Genomic DNA, 12,001 nt, shown 5'->3' with positions numbered 1-12,001 from the left:
AACTGCTATTATTTTCAGATAATATAAACCTCTATATAGGAAATGCAAACTAATCTACAAACAGGTAAAAAGATTTCATTTCTCTCAAGTTTATATATAGATTCAATGGAATATCAAGTAGGGCTTTCCTACTTTGAAGTCTGAGATAAAGGTCCAAAAATACCCAAGGAAGCCTTAAGAAGCACTACTAAGTAAGGGGAATTCTCCCAGCAGCTATCAAGGTTTATTATAAAGTTATACTAATTATTGTGCAACTGACAGGAGAAGCAGACTAAAAAGCCAGTGAAAGTGCATGTTAGTCACTCAGTCATGTTTGAGTCTCTGCAACCCCACAGACTGCCTGCCAGGCTCCTCTGTCCATGGGATTTTCCAGGCAAGAATACTGGAATGGGTTGCCGTTCCCTTCTCCAGGGGATCTTCCCCACCCAGGGATTGAACTCGGGTCTCCTGCACTGCAGGTGAATTCTTTACCGTCTAAGCCACCATGGAAGCCCCTAGAGAGCCATACTTATATGGAAACCTCATCCATGATAAAGCTGATATGGCAGACGAGTTGAAAGAGATGAACTCATTTTCATTTTTTACATTAAAAAAAAAAAAATGGGTGTCTATCTGACAATGTAAACCAAACCTAATTACTGACAGATAAAGGACATAAGTGTAAAAAGCAAAATTTTTAAATTTACAGGAAAAAAGAATATTGAAATTTGAGTATTTATGTACTTTTGATGAAATAGCTGTTCATCAAAGCATGTAGAGTAAAAAAAGATAAACCAAGAACTGCTAAAAGATCTCTGCAACACACTTACCCAAAAAATTAGTATCTAGAATATACAAGAAATTCAGTAAGAAAAAAATTCATACATTCTCTTTAAGAAAAGGACAAAACCAAACCAACAGATAAAAAACAAACACAAATAAGCACTTTAAAAAAGACACAATAATATATAATAAACAGATGGAAAAATAATCAGCCTCATTAGTAATCTGATGAATGAACTGAGAACACAGAGAGATACCATTTCAGATGATCAGATTTCTAACATCTTCTAAGTCTTATCATATAATGTATTTGCAGTGAATGTTGTGTGCTCAGTAGTGTCTGACTCTTTTGTGACCCCGTGGAGTGTAGCCCGCCAGGTTCCTTTGTCCTTGAAATTCTCCAGCAAAGAATACTGGAATGGGTTGCCATTTCCTTCTTCAGGGAATCTTCTTGGTCCAGGGACTGAACCTATGTCTCCTGCATTGGCACACGGATTCTTTACCTCTGAGCCACCTGGGAAGTCCTGAAGTATTGGCAAGGAAGTTGAGTAATGAGTACTCTCATAGCCAATAGAAGTAAATCCAATGTAGAAAATGATTTGCCATTATCTAGGAAAGTTAAACACAGTTATAGTCTAAAACAGAGTGGTGCTAGTGCTAAAGAACCTGCCTGCCAATGTAGGAGACGGAAGAGACGTGGGTTTGATCCCAGGCTCAGGAAGATCCCCTGAAGAAGGGGATGGAACCCACTCCAGTATTCTTGCCTGGAGAATCCCATGAACAGAGGAGTCTAGTGGGCTACAGCCCACAGGCTCACAAAGAGTTGGACACGACAGAAGCGATTTAGCTCGCATACACCCAGGAAAAGTTAAACATGGTTACAGTCTAAATAGAGTAATGCCACTCCAAACAATTGTAGGGTATTACTACTCACTAAGTCATGGTTGGTATTTCGGTGGAACAATCTGCCCCATGCACTTCAGGAGAGCTGGCATCCCTTTCCCACTGTATGCTAAGGGTGTCCATCAACCAGAAACACCTCCATAATTTTTACATGTCCCTTATGCAGGTAATACTAAACCTTGTTGAGAACTGCTATTGCAGAGCTGCCCTTCTATATGTGTGTATCCAGGATATGCTCTTATCAGTAATGTTCATAATAATAAGAAGCTAGAAACAATGTCCATTAATTAGAGTAGGTAAGCGGTGGCACATGCATACAATGGATGCATACGATTTCCTTCCAGGTTCCCACTGGAAAGAAAGCAGTGGGGGGCCATAAAGAAAACAAAGGACTTCTGTTTCTTCTTAAGCTCAGTGATGGACATACTGGTGTTTACTACTAGTCTTCAAATTGTACACAGTCTATGGTATATATGGTTTCATAATTTTTAAAAGTTAAAAATAAAAACCTTTCCATATAACGCGTCATTAACTTGCAGAAGCAGCTCTGTGTTAAAGGCAATGTTACAGCATCATTCCCTGTCTGGTGCCCCTATCATCTGGGAAAGAGCAGAGAACTAAGAAAACCTGCTGACACACAGTGCCAGCCCTGGACCACAACCCTGTAGCATGTTTCTAACACTTTTTTTTTCTTTTTTTCTTCATTATTAGTTGGAGGCTAATTACTTTACAATATTGTAGTGGTTTTTGCCATACGTTGACATGAATCAGCCATGAATTTACATGTGTTCCCCATCCTGAACCCCGCTCCCACCTCCCTCCCCATCCCATCCCTCTGGGTCATCCCAGTGCACCAGCCCCGAGCACTTGTCTCATGCATCCAACCTGGACTGGCGATCTGTTTCACACTTGATAATATTTCGATGTTTCGATGCTGTTCTCTCAGATCATCCTACCCTCACCTTCTCCCACAGAGTCCAAAAGTCTGTTCTATACATCTGTGCCTCTTTTTCTGTCTTGCATATAGGGTTATCATTACCATCTTTCTAAATTCCATATATATGTGTTAGTATACTGTATTGGTCTTTATCTTCCTGGCTTACTTCACTCTGTATGATGGGCTTCAGTTTCATCCATCTCATTAGAACTGATTCAAATGTATTCTTTTTAATTGCCGAGTAACATTCCATTGTGTATTTTTAACACTTTTTAAATTTTACTCCCCTCACTGTCTTTTGCTAACGGGAGGAGATCACCCGCAAACAAAAGACCAAATGTGTAAGTATCATCTCGCACGGTTGAACAGAACAGTATTCCACATACACACGTTTCCTAGGTAACTAAACGCAAATCCCCAATTTCTCATATTTGTACAGCAATTAAGAGTTTATAGTGTATATTCTTATCTGTTAAAATATATTTGATTGAATGCCTACTATGCACCGGGCCCTGCAGTGAAGACTCACTTCTTGCTCCTTAAGAGCTTACAACTCAGGGACAGGCAGGCAGGTGAGGGGAGATCAGATGTACACAAGTACCACTCAGCTCAATGAGGACTGCAATGGATTTAAAGAAAAACAAGGAAGCAATCAAATCAACATAAGGCAAGGGGAGTTCATAGACAAGCTACATATTGCAGAGTTACCAGGAATTTGCCAGGCATATTCAGGAAGAAAGGGAATGCTAGAAAAAACAGACCAACAAAGAGCAAAAGCCAGGGCACTAACACGCTTACCTGAAACTCTCTTAGTAATGTGAAACAACAGAGTAGGGTGGAGAATGTTAACTAGAAAGATTGTGTTTTATCCTATGGACAAAGCCAGAGGAACTGCAAGCAGTAAATGTGGTTTTAAAAGGTTGTCTTGACAGCAGTGTAGACAATGGACTTGGAAGGTGTGGTGCAAAGTCTGGAGATAAGGTAAATTAAGATAAGACAGAAAATGTCAGTAATTCAAAGAGATGAGAACCTAAAAATAAGGCAGTCACCTAGAAGACCAAAGAGAAAAGAATAAAATTTAGTTATTTGAGAGAGAGAATTAGAAACAGTAATCACACAATGAACAGACTAATTGAGAAAGAGAAAAAGAAGTCACTAAAACTGAGATACAATGGTTAAAAGTGGCTTCCACACCAGCTCGGCGGCAAAGAATCCGCCTGCCAGTGCAAAAGACACAGGTTTGATCTCTAGGTCGAGAAGATCCCCCAGAGAAGGAAACTCTCCAGTATTCTTGCCTAGAAAAGTCCATGAACAGAGGAGCCTGGCGGGCTATAGTCCTTGGGGCCGCAAAGAGTTGGGCACAACTGAGCAACTAACGAACACTAGTTAAAAAGGTTGATGGGAATCAGAGAACGGTGTGGTAAAAGTCAAACCCAGATTTTCAGAACAGGGGAGGGGTCAGTAACTTGAACTAATACAGGAAGCACAAGGAGAATGCAAAGTAACCCGTCGCTGGATGTGGCAGTTAGGAAGGAGGTCACTGCTAGCAGTCAGAGAAGTAAGGGGCAGCAAGCGGAATGAAGCGAACTCAAAGAGTGAAGGAATGCTAAGGTAGACAGTGACGCTTGTACATGAAAGACTGGAGCATACTTCTGGGCTGCGGTGAAAAGGCTGAAAGTATGACAGAGAAACTGATGGAAAAGGTCCTAGAGGCATTATCCAGGGACAGGTAGGATCAAACTAGCAATGAAATTATACAGAACAAGGGGAGGGACCATTCTTACTGTGAAAGAGAGGCATGCAGCACAGACTGTTCATTCTGTAATTTCATATTACTGCATTTGTGACATTTTAAAAGTCTGATCCTACCAAGCACCAGCAAGGAAGTGGGAAATGAGTACTGTGTAAAGTGCTAGGGGGTATCAGATGTTCCAGGGTTACAGAAGCCCTGACCTGAAAGAGTTCACAGCTTAACGGGCAAAAAACAATAATTTTTTTTTAAACAATAATTTTAATATAATGTCCTAAGTGTAAACATACTCAGATAAAAAGGGTAGTGTGGTAGCACAGAAGTCAGGGGAGGAGCTGGAATTTAAGGGCATTCCTGCTTGATATTTTCTCCTTGAAGTAGAAAGTGAAGTTATCTGCTGAGTTTTTCAGAGAGGAGAGGAGAGGCAATAGGTGATAAGTAGAAAAGGATGAATGTTCAAATACTTGCTTACACAATAAATTTTATTCAAGATTTATTATGTACTGGGTACTATAATAAATGCTTTTATATATATTACCTAGTTGATTGTCAGAACAAACCTATTATTTTAATTTTACCAATGGAAAAAACAGAAAATTACAGGTTAAAAATTGAGAGATGCTAAGGGTTACACTGAGATTGAAAACTATTTTTCGCAAGTAGCAACAATGTACATGATTGTGTAATCTTCTCTTGTAACCCCAGACCAAGAAGAGCAATTTATCCAGCACTGTGGGTTTACAGGGTTAGAGAAGGAGTAGCAGAAGAGTGAGAGAAATAGGGAGAGAAACAGACACTAAGAAGAGAGCAACTTAAGGAAACGGCCATTGGTCTAAGGTTCAGGGAGACAAAGAGGCTTGGGAAAAAACAAAGCAATCAGGGAATCTGAGAACATTTAGCAGTAGTAAGAAAATCAGTAAAGTATCAAGCCGAGTAGAATTTTTCAAATTTCACTGACGAGAGACAAGTGCCAGAGCGGGCCATGGCACTGAGTTCCTTAAGAGGAGGAATGTGAGTCATTAAGTTGGATGAAGTCACGTTTCTGTCTCCAGTTTTCAATGTTATTTTCACAAGTTGCCTATACATCACAAGCCTTTACCCACTGACACGTGGTCTACATATTTTTTACAATTATGTAATTCTTTGCCTTAATAAATGAGCATGTATATAAGACTTTCAGCCATCACCACCACCACTAAACTGCGGAGTGTGACTGCACTTCCAGCTGGGAACTCTTCCATCTCTTCCTCTGAGGCAGCTCTCGATTCTCACTGCTGTCAGTGTACCTGGCACTAATTTCCAATTTGTTATAACATGGAATAAACTAAATATTCTCCAAAAAGATATTCTACACTTAATATTGTCTGAGAATGATTTTACTTCTCTTCTATGGATTAAAGAACAGGTGTTGTGGGTTGTTTCCTGGGGGCTCAGTGGTTAGGGTTCCCAGTTCTCACCGCTGTGGCCCAGGTCCAATCCCCGGTCAGGGAACTGAGATCCTACAAGTCAGGCAGAGTGGCCAAAAAAAAAAACAAAAAAACAGGCATCATAGGAGGGCTTTTATACCTCTGAATGGATGAGATAATCCCCAAATTACTTAAACTACTGGCTAATTGGAGTTCTTGATGTTTTTGCTTTTCCAAAAAACTTCAATTAACATTGAAATTTACTACCTTCTAATCCATTATATAAAAATGCTTTTCTTAATATGAAGTACTGCTCATTTTTTTCGAGTGAATTTGTACAACAATTACAAGCACTCTAATGATCATCATTACCTCTTTCTTGGCTTCTTTTTTGGGATCATAATCACTATCGTTTCCATCCACTGGGTGTGTTTCTTCCACGTCATCATCACTGAAAAGAAACAAAGATTAATACATTTAACTCACTTCTTTTTATTCTATTCCAGTGTTCTTATCAAACTGCAATATACCTACCTAGTAATTTTACTAAATATTCCCCAGGAGTTATCCTTAGGAAGACAAGCTTTCATAATTTAGATTCCTCTAGTGTTTAGAAACATTTATCCTTTTAGGTATATAGAATCATTTAAGCTAACATTTCCAGCTAAAAAACAGAGACTTAATAGGAAAGATATTTAGAAAGAAATATCATTTGGGAGAAAGAACATACATATTAATTTGATCTAATATTTATTCAGTTCTCCAATTGGAGGATAAAGACAGACAAAAACCAGAAAGCAAACTATCTTTTATACTATCACAAAGACACAGCTACAATAATGTGGACTTCAGTTATTCAGATAACTGTGGAAAGACCATCTTCCAGAGAATATATTTCTTTTTTTTTTCCCCTTACTTTTTTACTGCACAGCTTGGCATATGGGATCTTAGTTCCCCAACCATGGATCAAATCATGCTCCCTGCAGTGGAAGCACGGAGACTTAACCACTGGACCACCAGGGAAGTCCTGAATATATTTTTCATATATAGTCTAAATATATGTACTGAATTCATCAATACTAAAGGGAAACATTTGTGATTAGTTAAAAACAATTCAAATATAACTCAGTAGAAAGGTTTGCTGACTGTGATTAACAGTTAAAGAGTTGAAGAAAGTTCTTACTATGAAAATTTCTGATCACTCAGTTCTTCCTGTCAGAGCAGAAACAGGAATATAAGGATAAGAAGCATTTACAATTGTGATCACTATTCTACCTTAGGAAATATAAGCAATACCTGTAACTATATAAAGGCATCCAACCTACCTGTCACCCTGATTATGTCTATTGGCTAGTTTACGAGCCTGGCGATCCATTAAGCTTGTCCTAGATCGAGTTTTTTTCCAGGAATAGTAATATTTCACAAGGCTAGCAATTGTCTTATCTGGAAGCTTGAAAAAAAAATCATGTTAATATCAGCAAGTTTTTTCAAAAACTCTGATTAACAGAATAATATTTCTGATATTATTCTTTGATACTTAGCAAACAAAAGCATAGACCAACAAAATTTTCCCAGGTACCTTTATGAATTATAGAGTTAAAAAGTGCAACAACAGTCATAGAATCCCACCATACCTATGTCACTGATATTTGTAAATAAATATTCCTGTTTATTCTGAGCAGAGAAAGGAAGAGAAGGATGTCGCAAACTAATATGATGAGAACGGCCCCAGAAGTCCACAGCAAAATGGTTAATAGTCCACATGTGTTTTCTTAGAGAGTTACTCTGTTCTTTCCACCCGCTCTGTAAACTGGATTTTTATAAACTGATTTATAATTCATATATCATAAAGTTCACCAATTTAAAGTGTACAATTCAGAGGTTTTTAGCTTACCCACTAAGTTGTGCAACTATCACTATTTAATTTCAGACATTTTTGTAACCTCAAAAAGAAACCTTAAACTTTTTTTTTTTTCAGAAACCTTAAACTTATTAACAGTCACTCCCTACTCTCCCTTTAACCCAGACCCTGGCAATGACTAATCTACTTTCTGTCTCTACAGATTTGCCTATTCTGGATATCTCATGTAAGTGGAATCATACAATATGTGGCCTTTTATGTTTGGCTTCTGTTGCTTAGCATAATGTTTTAAAGAAAAGTGATTCAATATCATTTTGTTTTAAATCCAGGCTTTAAGATGATAAATAATACAAACAGACTTGGATATTAGAAGGACTAATGATCATGCACTACTTTGTCATATTGACAAACTTGGACATACTCTTCCAATTAAAAATGTTCTTTTTGATTATGGAAGACACTTAGATATATCTGCAAACATTTCTAATTTCCAAAATTCAAATTAAAAGAGTTTAATGCAGCAACTTCTCAGAGTTATACAATTTTGACTAGAAACACAAAAAATTTAAGAACTAGAAATAAAGAGCAGTTTTTCTTTCAAAAAAAAAAAGGAACAGACCCTGAACAACATTGAATGATACAGAATTTCTAACTATCAACAGTTTTCATATCCAAAGGAATATAAATTTGAAAATAAAATCCTGTTAAAAATGAAACATTTAATAAAACTGAAATTATATGACTTTTCCTGAAATGATAAACTTATTTAGTAAGTCTATTAAATATATACTTACCATAATTGTAATTTATTACAATGAAATGGAACATAATGATCACGTATTAAGAGTAGTTGTAGAAATAAGACTATAAGCAAATATTTCTATTTCAAAATATTTTTAACAATTAGATTGGAAAACTTTTTTGTATTTAATAATTAGGAAGTGTTTAACAACAGAATTAGGTATCACTCAGGTATGAACCACAGTAAAAGCAAAATTACCATACCATTTGCTGAATCCTGTGAAAGCTCTTCCCATGAAAACTAAAGGCTTGTTCAAATAGGACTTTATCTTCCACTGTCCACTCATCCGGAAAGGGAGTGAAATTAGGGAGATCAGCAAGGGACTTCTCAATGTTATGTTTATGCCAGAACAACATGCCAAGTGCCTTTGAAGAGAAATCATTCCCCTTTGGTTTTAATGGACTTATGTTCCATCACACTTGAGAGAGTTCAACACAAATCAGGTTAAAGTCTTAAGCCTATGACTTCAACTGAAGATACATTCAGTTTGGGGCTTTTAATCAGGGTACCCAGGTAACAGAGTTCATTTCTTGCTTTCAAATCAGGGCCTCAGAATAGTAAATGTTCTTACATACCACATCTGCTGTAGAATCTAGGAAAAAGTGAGCTGAGGAGAGTAGCTATAATTACTAAAGCAGGTCTGTAGGCTCATATCAAGACTTTCACTCACATTTATTCATTTGTCAAGTGTAGGGAAAAATATGCTAAAAGGAAAAATAACCTGTAAGTCAATACTTGAATGAAACTATCAATTATAACATAAAACTAGAAGTGCTCAGACAAGACTCAGTAGAGAAATATTTATGTTTTAGCCTGTTAGAAGTATTCTGGGCTAAACACTTCTAAGAAGTAAGCAACTTTAACACTATTTTACCACGTATATTTCTAAAGTTCTTTATTATCATAATGGACACAAAGAATTACTTTAAAGGCATATTAATAATTTCAACGACTTTATTACCAAATCATAGGAAAACCTGAAATGGATAATTTCTGACAATTCAACAACTTTCCCTTCTATTTTAAGAGGTACACCTTTATCTTTACTGTAAGGTACTGATACTTTGGCCAGCTGACTCACTGGAAAAGACCCTGATGCTGGAAAACATTGAGGGCAGGAGGAGAAGGGGACGACAGAGGATGAGATAGTTGGACGGCATCACCAACTTGATGGACATGGGTTTGGGTGGACTCTGGGAGCTGGTAATGGACAGGGAGGCCTGTTGTGCTGCGGTTCACGGGGTCGCAAAAAGTCGGACGCGACTGAGCAACTGAACTGACTGACTGACTGCCTGAGTATCATTTAGGGGATAAAGATTTATTTTTTTAAGAGGAGAGATAGCAACTTTTTAAATAGCATTAATTTCTCACTTTGGTAATACTCTGGTAATACTTCTTGAAAATGAACATGAAAATGAGCATATATAGAGTCACATTTCAAAGAATTAACCTTATCAAATAGTAAAAGTCAAGGCTTAAAAACAAAATACATAATCAAAGTTTTCAAAACCCACAGAAAAGTTAACTATAAAGATTAACATCTCAATCTCACCAAAATGATTTTCTATAATTTAACCATGTTACTAACTATAAAATTAGCTCTTAATAATCCAGGTAACAGAAAGTTCACTTATTTTACTGTTAATTCTGACAGAGGTTGATTTTATACTTAGTTGAAATGAAATTTAAGAATGTCTATTTTACTTTCACTTTCCATGTTCTACATTCCCATTTTACTAGGGATAATGGACCATATGTCATATATGCGTGTGTGTATGCTTAGTTGCTCAGTCCTGTTTGTGACGCCTCAGACTATAGCCTCTCAGGCTCCTCTGTCCGTGGAATTCTCCAGGCAGGAATACTGGAGTGGGTTGCCATTTCCTCCTCGAGGGGATCTTCCTGACCCAGGGATCGAACCTTTGTCTCTTGCACTGGCAGGCGCCCTGCACCACCTGGGGAAGTCTCAGACCACATATACCTCCTTTTAAAGTTATCTATTTTTTTTTAAAGTCCTTTGTCAATTATTTCCTTCAAAATTTAAAAATCTTAAATATTTCTTTAAATAAAAAGTTTAGTTTCTAGGTCTTTTAGGTTAAAAAGTCAGAGAATTACCTCTACTTAAAAAAATTTTCCCTTTTGGTAAGTATTTGCTAGAGTAATCCTTAAGGCTTTCAGATCTTTAAGAACTCAAAAAAAACCCCCCAAAAACCCCACAGAGGTATTGAGAGACAAATGTTCAAGCCCTTGAGATAAACAATGTTTATAAAAGCAAAATCTTTAACAATGAAAGGTCAGACTTTGCTACAACCTCCCAGGTAGCTCAAAGAGTAAAGAAACTGCCCGCAATTTGGAAGACATGCATTCGATCCCTGGGTTGGGAAGATCCCCGACAGAAGGAGATAGCAACCCACTCTTGCCTGGAGAATTCCCACAGAGAAGCCTGATGGGCTACAGTCCATGGGGTCGCAAAAAGTCTGACACGACTGAGCAACTAACACTTTCACTTTCATAAAGTTGTCAAACTTAAGCACTTTCTTAAGACAGAAAGTATCATGAGATGTTCTTTGGATTTGATAATTACTGAGGCAAACCTTAATATTAAAATGTTTCTCTACATACCTGTTCCACATTGTAGCCATGTTTCTCCTTTGCAATTGCAATATATTCATCCACTGTAACAAAACAGTGTTATATAATTAATTATTTTCATTTACTTCATCAGGTTGACTTTGCTTTTTTTTTTTTTTTTGACTTTGCTTTTTAACAAAGCGAAATTTAAAAATAATTATACTCTAGGGATAAAAAAAAGCCAAAGTCATTTTCCACAAGACATTATAAAAAAGACTTTCACTTCTACGTACAGATCAGAAGCTCACTTGGTTTAAAATTTTACTTAGTATGCCTTATCTCCACGACCATACAGCATATACTTATTAAATTCACTGACATGACTAATTATTTTTGTATTATAAAAAGACCAACCTGTGGTCAGCCAACAGAGCCTAATTATAGTGTAAAATATTAGGTAGGTAGCTTCTATTGCAATATTTATTTAACGAGACTTAGCTATTTAAGACCTCATCTCATGTTTAGAGTTTTCCCAAAGCTTTTACCTTCCCATATTTGATTACTGTATAAAGGATGGTTTATCTACAGTTTTGTCAGTATAGTAACAATTTAAACATGCTTCAGTATGCCTAAAATTTTCTTCAGCTCCTCCTGCTAGCTATACAAAAGGTACCTATATATTCCATTTTCTTTCATTCTTAATTATTATAATCATGCAAATAGTTGTTTAAATAAGCACAGCTTCTATGATGACATATATATATACAGGCTATTTCAAGGCCTTATTGCTGAGAAATCTGCATTTCACATTTAGGACTCATTTTTATGCAGTCTTTCTTAATCCTATACAATATAAATAAATAAATTCTTTAAGCACATTTTTGAGAAGCAGCGGTTAAGAATTCTGATCCGAGAACAGCTAGCTAGTCTACCAAGACTTGACTCCCAGCTCTATCACTTGTTTTTGGACTTTAAGCAATTAACTTGACCTTTTTGTACCTTAGTTTCTTCA

At 36.8% G+C, this 12,001-nt stretch overlaps 1 protein-coding gene across 5 annotated transcripts in view; it reads right to left on the bottom strand.

Moving 5' to 3' along the window:
- The window catches only part of RCOR3 (REST corepressor 3), a 53,073-nt gene that overhangs the window by 29,820 nt on the left and 11,252 nt on the right, over positions 1-12,001 (bottom strand). For all 5 annotated transcript variants that reach the window (XM_043486215.1, XM_043486217.1, XM_043486216.1 and 2 more), the window contains exons 4-7: positions 11,041-11,093; positions 8,625-8,786; positions 7,084-7,208; positions 6,131-6,209 (exon numbers count right to left, since the gene is read on the bottom strand). In XM_043486215.1, the coding sequence (XP_043342150.1) occupies positions 6,131-6,209; positions 7,084-7,208; positions 8,625-8,786; positions 11,041-11,093 (419 nt within the window). The remainder of the gene's footprint in view (positions 1-6,130; positions 6,210-7,083; positions 7,209-8,624; positions 8,787-11,040; positions 11,094-12,001) is intronic.

Source organism: Cervus canadensis, chromosome 13, assembly GCF_019320065.1.
Source record: "Cervus canadensis isolate Bull #8, Minnesota chromosome 13, ASM1932006v1, whole genome shotgun sequence".
Classification (NCBI taxonomy): Eukaryota; Metazoa; Chordata; class Mammalia; order Artiodactyla; family Cervidae; genus Cervus; species Cervus canadensis.
Note: the sequence above shows the minus strand (reverse complement) of the source record. Positions and strands in the feature narration are given on the sequence as shown.